Raw genomic sequence first — 15,681 nt, forward strand, 5'->3', positions numbered from 1 at the left:
GAAGTTTAATATAAAGTATATGTTTACATTCTTGAATTCTGGCCTAGGAATTTGCCTAGGGTGCTAAAAAAGATTGAAACGGCCCTGCATACATTCGATATATCCTTCTACCCTTTCTTGTGGACAATCATGAAATGCAAAATGTTAAATCTACAATATCATTCATAAATAAGTTGGCACACTAATTTACAGCTCAGTGTGCGATAGCTTGATCGTTGAGAGCTTGAAGAAAAGATTAATCAGATTTCATACATTTTATTAAATACCTGACTGTAAATTATGAGTAGAAAAACCAAATATCATATGGTAACAACAGAAATGTTTCCAAATAAGTATTTAATCAACACTCTAAAATAAATTTGAAACATATTTCTGTTTAGTCAGTTAGACAAGCATATCATTGTATACTTATGTTCCCTTCAAAAACTGGGCCGAACTGCAGTTTTCCAACAGAATAAGGACCCCAAACACACCAACCAAGATGACAACTGTCCTGCTGAGGAAGCTGAAGGTGATGGAGTGGCCGAGTATGTCTCCAGACCTGAACCCTTTCCTCAAGCGGAAAGTGGAGAAGCTCCATGTGTCTAACATCCAGCAGCTCTGTGATGTCATTATGGAGGAGTGTTAGAGGATCCCAGCAACAACCTGTGCAGGTCTGGTGAATTCCATGCCCAGGAGAATTAAGGCAGTGTGAGATAACAATCACACAAAATATTGACACTTTGGACACAGTTTTAATTTGTTCTCTGAGGGTGTACTCACGTTTGTTGCCAGTTATTTAGACAATAATAACTATGATGAGTTATTTTCAGAGGACAGTAAATCTGTATAGTATACAAGCTGCACATTGACTACTCTGAAATATATTAAATTTTTATTTCTATAGTATTGTTCCTTGAAAAAAAATAATGAAATGGTTGCTGAAATGTGAGGGGTGTACTCACTTTTTTTTTTAGATATTTTAATTATATAACCACTAATTATACATATTTCCTCTCAATCTATCTTTTCTGTGCTTATATGTAAGAAATGGTAAACAAGGAACAAGGCGGAGGAAATGTCAGCAAATGCCTGCTAATATCCTGCACATATTAAGTCTTTTAATTGTAGGGGCACCCTTTGTTTACAGAAAGCACACAGTATAAATATTCTTATATTGGTTTGACATTTACTTTTAGTAAAATCTATTCTAATATGTCAACACTATTCCATCCCTCATTAGTTCTCAGAGAATGCAGCAGATTTGCTTATGTGAGACATGTGCCCTACGTAAGACAATTCTTAATTGGCAAGAACAGACAACATCTGCATTTATAAAACATCTAGGCATTTGTTTTCTCTTGGGGTTCCACAATACTGTCTTACCGGTTTGGGTTTGGTGGCTTTGTCATGTCTTTATGGAATTATTTTTGTATAACCATGGAATAAAAATTTAAATGTTTTGGTGTTTTTGGTTTTGAAACCTCAGTATAAGTCAATATATTAATTGCAAACAGATTTTACCCCAAAACAGATATACTTGATAAATGGATATAAAACAATACCAAAACACTTGATTTTTTTACATTATTTAACATATGTATATAATGAAAACTGAATGCAATCACCTCATCACTGGGCTGCATTAACTTCATTATTTCAATCCCTTTATAGAGAACCTCCATCTATACTGCTTTCAGACACCTTTTCCAGGTCCTCCATGACTAAGTCCTGCTCATTCACGTGGTTGACCCTGGGGTTTTCGACACTGTTCAGTGAGATAGGCTCAGTAGAGGGATGAGGGTTAGCTGGCAACACAGAGTTACTTTGCATTCTATGTGAGTAGGTCTTCCGTCGATGACCCCCCTCGGAGCACAGGTTGAACTTGAAAATTGCTTGAAATCCACGTCGGAAATTCTCATTGAAGAAACCGTAAATTATAGGGTTGACACTGCTGTTGAAGAAGGCTAGCCAGTGGGCAAAAGGATATATGTAGATGTTAATGAGCCTGTACTGGTTCTCAGTAAGCCTGGCATAATCAGTAAGCATCATAAGTGTCCACAAAGGCAACCAGGACAAGATGAAGAGGAAGGCCACAACAAGAAGCATTTTAATGACTCTCTGTTTCTTCTTGGATACAGTATGGCGGTTGTTATGGCCAGGTTTTCCACCTGTTGGCACAGCAGTTTTAAACAAAGTGATCCCAATCCTTGCATACATGATCACTATTAGAGAAAGAGGGGCCAGGTATATGTTGGCAAATAAAACAGTAGTGTATATCTTTCTCATTTCTTGATTTGGCCAGTTTTCTCGACACCAGTAGAAAGGACTTGTCCTGTTGCCATCCCCAAGAAAGACACGAATGGTTTGCTCTTTGGTCACTTGAAGCATGACTCCAGAGGGACACATGATTGATATGGCCAAAACCCAGATGATTACAATGATGAGTGTGGCAGTCGATATTGTCAGTTTTTGCTTGAAGGGATAAACAATGCATCTGAATCTACAAAAATAAAACAAAGAAAAAAAGAAGGAAATTATGAATATAAAATGAACAATTGTTATGCATGTTTTTTTTTGCACACTATGTTTCTGTATACAGACACAAAAAAAACATCAGATTAATGTAAAAACAACTTGATTCATCAATTGATTGGTTGATTCATAGAACCACTGTTGTGGAATCACCTAAATTATAGTCATTTTTCCCTTAGATTGCTTTGGTGTTCTTTAAGTTTGAATATCAAAATTTCAGGATGTGAAAAGTGTTTTGAATATTCAAAACAAGTTACAACTTTTTTTTGGTCAAAATTGTATGAAAAACTAACAACAACAAAAAAAAACCTCTCCTTGTGTTTCAGCAATTCTTTAAGCAGAAAAGTCTCATTGATGATAGAGAAAAAAATGGCCAGACAGGTTTTAGCTGACAGGAAGGCTATGGTTATTCAAATAACCACTTGCTAATTCTGTGGTGAACAGAAAAGCACTTCAGATTTAGACTGTGCAGTTACAGAGCATGCCACTACATTTATAAGCACATCCTCTTTGACAACCTGCCTTGAACTGGTATAGAACAAACTGACTTTATGGTTAGCAAGTAATTATTGGTAAATATTGTTCCCTTTCAGAAACTCGAGCTGCGTCGAAAATGCTTTGGGAATGCCTCGCGTTTTTCACTCTCTAAATCAAGTGAAAAATCCGGCCAATAGGCAGTCATTGGCAGGCGATGACACGCAAACCAGGAAGCTAAAAAAGGGAGCACGAAGGCAGCGACATCAACTTCTGTTGTTCAGGTAAGCGCTTTGTGTGAATCTGTGCAGCAATGGCTTAGAAGCAAACAATCTTTCGCATGTGTGTCCCTCCTTGCCCCCGTTTTATTACAGGACATACACACACACATGAGCTTTGTGTTGTTGGCTTGGGAGTAGAGCATGCTCAATCGGCATGCTCAATCTCACTTCGGCGGGCCCTTCTTACGGCTCGTTTGACATGGAGCTCCGGATTTCTTCCTCCGAGGAGTGAGAATTTTCGGATGCTAGCGAGCCTATTGAGGTGGTTCCTCCCTTAGTCATAGAGTCTGTCTACTACAGCCAGTACTTCGTTGTTCCGAAGAAGGATGGCGGAATGCTGCCGATCCTAGATCTGCGCTCCTTGAACCGCTCCATCAGTTTCAGGATGCTTTCGAGGTTGGTTTGTCACGATAGATCTAAGGGACACCTATTTCCACATAGCCATCCTTCCTCCTCACAGGAGGTTCCTGAGGTTTGCTTTTGGGGGTGAAGCTTACGAATATCGCTGCTCCCGTTCGGCCTAGCACTTTTACCCTGCACCTTCACCAAGTGCATTAATGTGGCTTTAGAACCGCTATGGCTTCAGGGCATCCGCATTCTAAATTATGTCAACAATTGGTTGGTATTAGCTCGATCAGAGCTTCAGGTGGTCCGGCATCGAGGTGTCATTCTTGCCCACATGAAGGAATTGGGGTTTAGACTAAATGCAAAGAAGGGTGTGCTTTCTCCAGTACAGAGAACCACCTTCTTGGGCGTAGTGTGGGACTTGACCGTACTGCGGGCACAATCAGTCTCCGGCCCGGATCGATGTCATCCTCACTGCAGTCAAGAGAGTAAAAGCAGGCCAGTCACTTACTGTGAAGCAGTTCCAGAGGCTGCTCGGTCTCATAGCGGCAGCGTCCATTGCGATCCCACTTGGCCTCCTTCATTTGAGACCGCTCCAGTGGTGGCTCAGAGACAGAGGGTTTTTCCGAAGGGGCAATCCGTTCCATACTATCAAGGTCTCGCAGCGGGCCCTTCAGGCCTTAAAAATATTGATAGAACCTACTTTCCTGTTTCAAGGCCCTGTCCTGGAAGCTCCTTGTCATCGCATAACGCTACCAACGGATGCATCCCTCACGACCAGGGTCGGTGGGACAAGTCACATCTTACATGGCACATAAACTGCTTGGAGATGATAGCCGTGTTCTTGGCACTGGAACACTTCCACCGAGATCTGAGAGGTCACGACGTGTTAGTCCATACGGACAACGTGTCGGTGGTCTTGTACATCAACCACCAGATGGGTCTCCGGTCTCGCCCCTGTACAGGCTGGCGCCAGTTTAGATCCCAGGCCGTTTGAACTGGAGAACAGACACCCTTTTGAGGCAAGGGCCGAGGCCCGGGGAATGGAGGCTCCACCCCGAGGTGGAGCTGAGGCTGAGGTGGCCCTTAGGTATCTGTTGGTTAAGACCGCTTTTCTCCTGGCAAATTCCTCCCTTTAAAGGGGTCGGGACCTACAGCCTCTTTCCGTGGCCCTGTCTCTCCTGGAGTTTGGCCCTAGCATGGCCAGTGCTATCCTATACCCTAAAACGGGGTATGCGAAGAAGGTGCCTGCGGCTCCCTCAAAACCTCTCATTTTGCAGGCATTCTGCCCTCCTCCTTTCCTAGCCCCTAAGCAGATAAAGCAAAATTGACTGTGTGCGAGTACTAGACAGATACCTCCACAGGACGAGTCCGTTTAGGAAGTCGGAGCAGCTGTTCGTCTGCTATGGCCCTCATAGGAAAGGTTTACCGGCTAATTAGCAGACGCTCAGTAGATGGATTGTGGATGCCATTTGACTGTGTAATGAGTCCTCTGGTCTTCCCACTCCTTTCATAGTTAAGGCTCATTCCACCCAGTATGGCGGCCTTTACGGCCTGGTCCGCTGGAGTTTCGCTCCAGGACATTTGTAATGCTGTGGGCTGGTCCACTCCGCTGACCTTTGCCAGGTTTTACAACCTCGACATAAGAGCCACTTCCGGCTCCTCTGTCCTGCATACAGGTTGTGCTCAGACACAATAGGCAGGGACTGGTCAGTATGGCGTGATTGGACACTCATTCCCAAAGCATTTTCGACGCAGCTCGAGTTTCTGAAAGGGAACATCACTAGGTTACATATGTAACCCTAGTTCCCTGAGGGAACGAGAGCTGCGTCAACAGGCCATACTCCCTGCATCCCTGCAGTGCTTAACTGGTTTGCGCGACGTCGCCTGGCAATGATGTCACGACTGCCTATTGGCCGGATTTTACACATAATTCACAGCGTGAACATTGTGAGGCATTTCCAAAGCATTTTCGGCGCAGCTCTCGTTCTCTCAGGGAACTAGGGTTACATACATAACGTAGTGATGGTCTATATTGAGTAGTTCCTGATTTGTCTAGGCTGAAATTTCTAGTTTGTTTTGTCCAATAGTGTTTGTGGTACAAAATACCATAATACCATAATGATTCTAAGCAAACATAGTAGTTTAGAAAAATACTTCAATGGAGGATTTCTCACCACCACTTCAGCCACGCCTGCCGACTTTAGCAAATTGCATTCCCAAACATACTGCCTGTCTTACTTGGACATATTCACAATGGATTTGTTCCATCTATTGTAATTACTCCAATCTTCAGAATTTTCCCCAAAATCTTTATGAACCACATTTCTTTTGTGTTTAAGCAAGCAGTGCTTCTGCCTGCACAAAGCCACGCCAGTGGGAGTTTCAGTGTGGTGCTCTATGAAGTGTGTGTACCCAAGCAAAGCAGAAAAAACATCTGAAAATCACAGAATTAGAAACTAAACAAGTAAAAGTATTTAAAAGAATCAGTAACATTCACCAAAACTTTAACTTCCCATTTGGATATACTCCTTATCTACTTATGTCTGTTATAAAGTTTGCCTGGGACACTGTTGGGTTTCTTTGTGTAGAGTGTCACTACTGTGTATTCTTACTAGTGAGCTGTGTGACTTAAAAAAGAGGGTGGGGTTTTAGCCCCCTGCTTATCAGCTTTTTTAATTATAAAATTACATCCTAGTAGGCAATAAATTAAGCTATGAAAAAAATACTACAATAGGTTTACCACTAAGAAATAAGTCATCATAAATAATTGATATTCTAATGAATACAGTTTGATTCATTTGATTGTATGATTGCATAATTGTGTTTGGTATAAAATGTATAATCATATCAAAATCTTTTTTAGATCAGGTCCTCTTCTCTGGTCGGGAAGTCTACAAAAATATGTACTTCCAAACCCTTTACCTATGCGCACACACACACACACACACACACACACACACACACACACACACACACACACACACACACTCACATGAACACAGTTTACAGAAGACTTTATTATAACCATAAATGTAGCTATATTTTCCCTTAGTGAAACTGGGAATGTAATGGGCTGTAGATATTATTAATATGGATTGAAAGCTGTTATCCCAATTATTGTCCAGTCAAAACTGGAACCAATCCTGCCTCCCCTTAATGGCTTGGATAAGAAGAGCCTATTCAGAAGAGATTTTCATTTACTAATGTGCAAGGCTATTAGCATTCATATTAGTTCCTATTGAAGAAATTATTAGGAATCACACATTGGTAGATAGAGTTTCTTTAGTCAAAACAACACATTAAATCATGGTGTATACCAACAACATCTTGCTGCTTCTTATAAAGTTATGGGTTTTATAAAAGGTCACTGCTGTCCTGTCAATCATAAACTCATTATTTACTTACTTATGAATAAAAGTATCACCAAATGTGCAGGATTTACAGGAAGCTCAGTTTTGTTCCTATTATCAAGAAGGTTTAAGGTGATATGAATCAGTGGAACAAATTCACTCTCTACTGAATGGGAAGAATTAGTCAGCCCTGTGCTGAGAATACCTATCTGGCTATATAGGAAAGTGGTAACTGATTCAGATTTCCAAAGTTTATGTGGCAGTATAAAAAAGCCTTGGTTGTATAACTGATCATGTCACATATATCAATTGAAAATGGTTAAAGTGACCTTTTTATTCAGAGCCTTTTAGAGATTAGCTTTTGGTGTCACCTATTTCTTTATTAAATCTATTTATTTAAATGAAATAAACCCTGTTTTGTGAAGGTCTGGAGAGAAATGAAAAAACACATTGGGGAAGGAGATTCCCTGCCATATTGACAAAAAAAGATCATAAACATGAGTCAGTTTGAGCAAAGATTTGGACTTGTTCTTCCACATTTAGTCTTGACTTTATCATTTGTTACGTCTAAAGCGAAACATGGTGCCCCTGTATGTTAAATATACAGTACAGACCAAAAGTTTGGACAACTATGAAAATTGTAGAGTCACACTGAAGGCATCAAGGGCTATTTGACCAATAAGGAGAGTGATACGGTGCTGCGCCAGATGACCTGGCCTCCACAGTCACCGGATCTGTACTCAATTGAGATGGTTTAGGGGTGAGCTGGACCGCAGAGTGAAGGCAAAAGGGCCAACAAGTGCCAAGCATCTCTCGGGGAACTCCTTCAAGACTGTTGGAAGACCATTTCAGGTGACTACCTCTTGAAGCTCATCAAAAGAATGCCAACAGTGTGCAAAGCAGTAATCAAAGCAAAAGGTGGCTACTTTGAAGAACCTAGAATATGACATTTTTCAGTTGTTTCACACTTTTTTGTTATGTATATAATTTCATATGTAATTACACATGTGTTAATTAATAGTTTTGGTGCCTTCAGTGTGAATCTACAATTTTCATAGTCAGGAAAATAAAGAAAACTCTTTGAATGAGAAGGTGTGTCCAAACTTTTGGTCTGTATTGTATCATGATTTATTTTAAATATATATATTTTTTATTATTATAATTCTACATGCATGACATTTAATAAATGAAGGCAAACACGTTTTGCAATATTGTCATTTAGAAATAAAGGGGTCTGTCAGAAAGGTTTTTTTCTCAACTGGTTTGCTCACTATGGACCTAAATATAAATTAATACTCAGAATTCTGTAAATGACTTGATGTCAATGTGTTGTTAACACCACTGAGGACTGAGAACAGCCTTAGCCTCAGTTTCGGTAAGGACCCAGTGCTAATTATGAGCATATATAAGATATTTAATGAGCTGCTCTGTCGTAATAGAAAATTTTATTTAAAGGAATGAATAAAAGGTAAACCCCCAACAATAACCAGCAGTGCAGGGATTTTACAATTAGAGAGCTCTACAATAAGAAAGAATAAGCGTGAGTTTAAGAAGGGAACTATACTCATTATGAAAGTGTATGGTCCTCAGTGCCTGACTTAATAGGTGCTGCTGAGTATAAGTAAGTGTAAGTAAATGGGTTTACTGGGTGCAGTTTTGGATGGGTGGGTGTTTTTTATTTTTGTTGAGAAAACTGAGATTAAAATATTCCTATTATTGTTTTAATGCACACAATATCTAAGGTCTCTTTTTTCTTGTTAAATGAAAAGGCAATGCAATTTTTTTTTTTTAATTAAATAAAATAAAAAATACAAAAAATATCATTGCATGTATGAACAGTAATGAGGGGACACAGAGGGGACACAGAGGCAAAAATCATGTATTTATTGATCAATATAAAAAAACACTGTTGAATCTTTAAACTTTATTTTATAATGGTTATGAATAAAACACTCTGCAATTGTAAATGATACTCTGGATTTGTGAGAATTATCCTTTAGTTTACTGCATTATACACATAAATAAAGCAGTATAGATAGTGAATCTTTCTTCAAGGACTGGTTGTGAAAAATTGTTTAATTCTTTTTGCTTATAAATTAATCACTGAGCTCAGGGATTGGGGCTCATGGTTCTAATTACTTCTACGCTAATGACTCACAGCTTTGATTCTCTTTAATCCATCCACCTCCCAAGGATATTCCTTATTTTAAAATGAAAAAATAAGCTTGTCATTTACCATTAACACTCTCATGCACTCTTACACACTCCTTGGTCTGGTTTCAAATGACGCTCTGAATATATTTAGTTTTAATAAAACAAAACTCACCATTTTAAGCAGATATCAATAATATCCGAAGAGTACAAATTTTAATTTAGTATTTTTGTAAAACCAATGGTAGACAAAAGTGTGTATATAAATTACTTTATTCATGCACTTGAGTACATTTATCACCTATCAGTACTTTTTGGATTTTGGGAAACTTACTACATTTAAATCATAATATAGTACTGCTCACATCACTACATTTTAGAAAGCATGCTGTTTCTCGCATCATTGAGATGAAAACATAAATGGTTAATGATAACCTGTCACAAGGCCACAGAAGTAACATTTCTGCTTATATAGGTATGATGTCCAAGGTATTAGAACACTGAATGGCATAAACAATTAAAATATAGATTTCATAGATTGGTACTTTTACAACTAATGCTTAACTAAATTAAGAAGCAAATACATTTGCACATTTACACAAGTAATGTAAAATCAGTACTTTTACTGGGCTAATAATATGAGAGTATTTTTACTTTTATTAAAGTACAGAAATTCATTCAACCGCAACTGTCGTAAAAACTCCAAGCATTTTTACACTTTACAACTACACCTCTCTGCCAGCTTGTATATATACCTTACTGTATAAATACTGTACCTGCCATATATCTTGTGTTGAGGCTTCAGAATTCTAGCTAAGATCTCTCATGTTACCCCCAACAGATCTTACACCTTAGATTTCAGCTATAAAAACCGTGCACCCCCCCCAGGTCACTTGGCATTTTCCTCTCTGATGTCTAAACATGCTCACAGAACCTCTTACACCTTACTGTGTAAACATTCTGCCATTTCAGTGTTGGAGTGCGCTTCACATTTTACTCTGAACAACCCTGTGTCTCTATTCATTGTGTAAAGGTCTTAAGACCTCCCTCCTAAAGCAGTATCCAAGATTATACCTTGTTATGTAACTATCTTACAAGTTATTCATTGGTTTATAAAATATTATATTATGCAGTTCTGTATTAAACTATCGATTCACCTAGCTTTCAAAATTTTTTCCCCCAAATATACCATTCTAGCACTTCTTTTGTCAAATCTAGGATTTGTTTCTTTTCTTTCAGTAAATGAGTCTATGTATTATTATTATTATTATTTTTATTAGTTTATTACATTTCCAAATGTAATGGAAATGTATGGGAAATGTAATGGAGAAAGCATGCTTTATGTCTTGTAATTGGTGATACAATAGTGTAATTCATTACAGCTGATGCAAAAAGAAATGCTTCTCCTATCTTTATATGAAAAATTCAATAGATTCTGGCCTATCCAACTTTACTGCTGTAATGAGATTGCTTTCTGTGTGGGAAGTAATGTCTCCTACAGTAATGATGTCTGTGACTAGATAATTTAGCCACAATAATTATATGGTTAAAAAATAGCCTTCAAAGATGATCAGTCAAAGCCTTCTTTCGGATATTAAATGATTAACACATGAAGGTTAAACACAGTGACACTGTAGTTTTCTGTAAAATAAATCTTAGTCCCAGTAGCAGAAGATTCACTGGCAATGAATTATAATTTATTGCCAAGCCTTTTTAACCCACTTAAAACAGAAATTACACTTGGACCACTCTGATGGATTGACACGTCCAAGTTTCTCAGCCCCCATAGCAGAAACCTAATTTCTGAAGAAATGTGTGCAAACATTTGTAGAAATATTTAATGACATTTATAAAGGATCTATCCATACATATAGTTACCTCATGGGGATGGACTAAAATGAATTGAATATCCAATGGAAGTAATTGTTAAATATAAGCACTTATGATTAAGTTTATGAATGCAGCTTTATAAGGGCAATGTTGAGGACAAATGCAATACTTGTGAATGTCCAAATAATTTCAAGAATATTATCAACTACAGGTTCATTTCACTATGTTGGATAATAAACTAATGTGAATTTTCTGCCCGTCTTTCAGGGTATTGAGTGTACCCACGTTGTAAGTAAAATCACCATTAAATAGATAATGTTTATAAAAAAAAGCCATTTTACTTTGCTTATATGCAGTTGATTTGTGACCTGAAATGGTTCATACATTTATTTATTTATTGGTAAACCCTCTCCTCTCTCACATAGGAAAAATAAATCTAGCAGCTTTGTTGAGCAGCTGTCTACAACCCTACAGCTTTGTTCTCAGTATAACATATTCACATACACATGCTCACTGTCACACAAAGTGAGAGAGGAATAAAACACATACATACATGCATTGAAGGTGGAAAGGATCAGGTGTGAATTTATCAGTCATCTGCTTTATTCTCAAACTCAATGCAGCCCTATGTCAAACCACTCATCCACCTGCTACAATGAAAATTAAGGGTGTGCACATGGATACCAAAATACTATGCCTTGTCTATATAAATATATAATACACACAGTATATATACATATACATACAGTATATATACATACATACTGTATGTACTGTGAGTGAGAATGCAGTGGGTAAAATAAGTATTGAACATGTCACCATTTCTTTCCAGTAAATATATATTTCTTAAGGTGCTATTGACATGTTTTAACCAGATATTGGTACCAACCCATGCAATCCCCAAATGCAAATAAATCAGACCATAGATGTCCATAAAAGTTGTGTAATAACGTGAAATGACACAGGGAAAAAGTATTAACCACTTACTGAAATGTATTTAATACTTTGTACAAAAGCCTTTGTTGGTAATGACAGCTTCAAGATGTCTCCTGTATGGAGAAACTAGTTCTAGAAGTTTAGTACTTTCCATAGATTCCATAGATCAATTGGATTCAAGTCAGGTGAATGGCTGGACCATTCTAGCAGCTTTATTTTCTTTCTCTTTTTTTGTTGTGAGTTTCCATGGCTGTGTGAGGATCATTGTCTTGCTGAAATGTCCACCCTCATTTCATCTTCATCATCCTGGTAGATGGCAGCAGATTTTTATCAAGAATGACTCTGTACATTTTTCCATTCATCCTTCAATTATATAAAGTACCGTATGCTAAAAAAAACCATGCCCCACACTAGGATGTTCCCACCTCCAAACTTCACTGTTGGTATGGTGTTTTTTGGGTGATTTGCAATGCCATTTGTCCTCCAAAAAAGTGTGTATTATGGCATCCAAAGAGTTCAATGTGGGTCTCATCTGACAATATTCTCCCATGCTTGTCAAATGTCCCATGTTGTGCAACAAACTTTAAACTAGCTTCAACATTTTTTTTTCTTTAAAAATTGAGTCTTGCATGGTGAGCGTGCACACAGGCCATGGCGGTTGAGTGAATTACTTACTGTTTTTTTTAAACAATTGTACCTGCTAATTCTAGGTCTTTCTAAAGCTCCACAAGTGGTTTTTGGCTCTTAGACAACTCTTCTGATAATTTTTTTTCACTCCTTTGTCAGAAATCTTGCAAGGAGCACCTGGTCGTGACCGGTTTATGGTGAAATGATGTTCTTTTCACTTCTGGATTATGGCCCTAACAGTGCTCACTGGAACATTTTAAAGTTTTGAAATCCTTCTGTCAAAAATCCCATGAGTATGTTTTGCAACAATTAGGTTGTAAATGTCTTGAGAGAGCTCTTTGCTTTTACCCATCATAAAATGTTTGTGTGACACATTGGTAATGGGACACTTTTATATAGACCATGGGTCTGAACCAGCTCATATTCAATTGCACTGACATGGGGGAGGATTGCTTTCTAATTACTAATTGTTTTTATCTAGTGTCTTGGCTTTCCATGGCTTTTTGCACCTCCCTTTCTTCACGTGTTCAATACTTTTGCCCTTATTACACATAATTTGTTCTTTGCATGTGTGGATTGAATGGGTAATTACCAACATCTGTTATGTCAATAGAACCTTAAGAAATATATTTACTAAGAAAAATGGTGACGTGTTTAATACCTATTTTACCTGCTGTATATATTCTCACTCACACAATGTGGATACAATGCATAATAAAAAGCTACTCATTTGATATATACAGTATATAAATAAATAAATACATTCAACGTCATATCTTAATATAGTCTGATGAATGGAGAATCACTGGTATGATTTACTAGTTAGATATGTGCATAAAGACTAAAAATACCAAAAACTTTTATTTATAATTTTTTTATTGGTTGTTTATTTCTTAATTTTTTTATCAAATCTGAGTGGAATACAAATCATCTCTAGGTTACGTATGTAACCCTAGTTCTCTGAGGGAAAGTGACGCTGCGGCGAAACGCTTTGGGAACGCGGCCGAGTGTTCACGCTCTGAAATAATGTGTGTAATCAGTCAAAAATTGGAAGTATAAAACGCATATAGAGTGAGGCAGTGCCAGCTTCTGTAAGGGAGAAGTAAGCGTTGCTTGGATGCCGTAGGTGTGGCATAGAGACGCAGCTCTCGTTCCCTCACTGAACTAGGGTAACCTAGAGACGTTCCCTTTCAGGAACTCCAGCTGCATCAAACGCTTTGGAAATAAGTGTCCAATCACACCAGACTGACCAGTCCCTGCCTAGTGTGTGTCTGTCAAACACAGCTAGAGGAGGACCGAGGGGCCAGGAGTGGCACTGCGGTCTAGAGTATAGAACCGCACACAAGTCAGCGGGGTGGACCAACCTGCAGCGTTACATTTGTCTTGGAGGGGAACTCCAAAGGACCAAGATTTTGAGGCAGCCACCAGGTGGAGTGAGCTCAGACCCCAAAGGGAGTGGGGAGACCAGAGGACTCATAAGATTATGTGATGGCATCAACAATCCACCTGCTCAGAGTCTGCATATTCGCAGAGAGGCCTCTCTTGGTTGGGCTGTAGCAGATGAGCAGCTGATTGGTCTTTCTCCAAGGACTCGGCCTGTGGACGTAGGTGTTCAGTGCATGCACCGGACAGAGGCGGTTCATTTTTTTTCTAGTCTAGGGCCTGGAACTGAGGAGGATAGTAATCCTACAGGTCATGGGATGACTGAGGGTACCTTGGGGATGTAACCTGCTTGGAGGTACAGGAAGGCACTAGCCATACCTGGGGTAAACTACAGGAAGGAGGGGGCCACAGAAAGGGCCTGCAAGTCCCCTACTCTCTTGATAGAGCAGATAGCCAACAAGAATGCGGTCTTGATGGAAAGGTGCCTCGGCTAGAGGCTCAAAGGGGGGCTCAGATAGAGCCCCCAAAATGATGGCCAGCTCCCACCCAGGCACTCAAGGATGTACCAGGGGGCCTCAGCCTCCAGGCGATACGAAGAAAATGCACTACCATAGGGTCTCTGCCCAGAGATTGCCCGGCCAATGGGGTGTGATAAGCCAAAATGGAGGACATGTAGACTTTTAGGGTGGATGGACCCAACCCCTTGGTGAACTGTCTTTGGAGGAAATCCAGCAGTGAACCAACCAGGCAGTGGACTGGATCCAGCTGGTGGTGCTCACACCACAAGCAGAACAGCATGCGCAAAGTAGTCGAATCCCATATGACACAGAGATAAGTGGTTCTCTGTAATAGAAAAATGCACACTCTTTCTGGCATTCAGCCAAATCCCCAACGCCTTCATGTGGGCGAGAACGACATTTCGATGCCGGACCACCAACTGCTCTGATTGAACTAAGATTAACCAATCGTCGATGTAGTTTCATTTTATGAAGGTATGGGGTGAAAGGGCAAGGCTAAATGAAAGAACCTGGTATTGGTAAGCTTTGGCCCCGAAAGCAAACCTCAGGAACTTCCTGTGTGAAGGTAGGATAGATACATGAAAGTACGCATCCTTTAGATCTACCGTGACAAACCAGTCCTCAGATCTGTTTTGAAGCACGACCTGCTTGAGGGTCAGCATCTTGAAACTGAGTCTCATTAAAGAGAGCGGTTCAGCTAACGTAGCTCTAATATAGGACGCAACCTTCCATCCATTTTGGGAACTATAAAGTAATGGCTGTAAAACCTGGACTCTTGTTCTGATAGAGGGACCACCTCAATGGCTTTTTTTCTCAGGAGAGTGTTTACTTCCTGCTGGCGTTCCACCAGGGTGGGAAGAATCCTGTGAAAGCGTGGCGGAGGAGACCCGAACTGAATCAAGAAGCTTTGCTCCACAGTGTGCAGGACCCACTGAGACACATCTGGAAGAGCTTTTCAATAATGCGGATACTGCAGTGCAACACGCCCCTTTACGGTTGGATCCCCAGAATGTCCTATGTGAGGACTTCTTCGCCATAGACCTCATATTGAGTTCAGGATCCCTGACAGGGGGAGTGCGAGACGCAATGCTCCGTTTCTGTCCTTGGATGGGAGGTGGTGGGTTGGGGTTTCACCAACCGAGCAGCCTCATGAGAGAGGCATGGGAGGTACTGCTGGAACACCGCCGCCTGTTTCTTACTCCTGAAGGATTAAATGGGGCATCCAGCAGCACGGTCCTATCCCTGTCGGAAGTTTCCGAGAGAGTGACC

General features: G+C 39.7%; 1 protein-coding gene across 3 annotated transcripts in view; it reads right to left on the bottom strand.

Moving 5' to 3' along the window:
* Positions 1-597: 597 nt before the first annotated feature.
* Positions 598-15,681, bottom strand: part of npffr2a (neuropeptide FF receptor 2a) — a 29,757-nt gene continuing 14,673 nt past the window's right edge. For 2 of the 3 annotated variants that reach the window (XM_046841110.1, XM_046841111.1), the window contains exon 5: positions 866-2,482. In XM_046841110.1, the coding sequence (XP_046697066.1) occupies positions 1,648-2,482 (835 nt within the window). In that variant the 3' untranslated portion in view covers positions 866-1,647. Of the gene's footprint in view, positions 656-865; positions 2,483-15,681 lie in introns of those variants that run through there. The other variant, XM_046841109.1, reaches the window with a different exon arrangement.

Source organism: Silurus meridionalis, chromosome 27 (genome assembly GCF_014805685.1).
Source record: "Silurus meridionalis isolate SWU-2019-XX chromosome 27, ASM1480568v1, whole genome shotgun sequence".
Lineage (NCBI taxonomy): Eukaryota > Metazoa > Chordata > Actinopteri > Siluriformes > Siluridae > Silurus > Silurus meridionalis.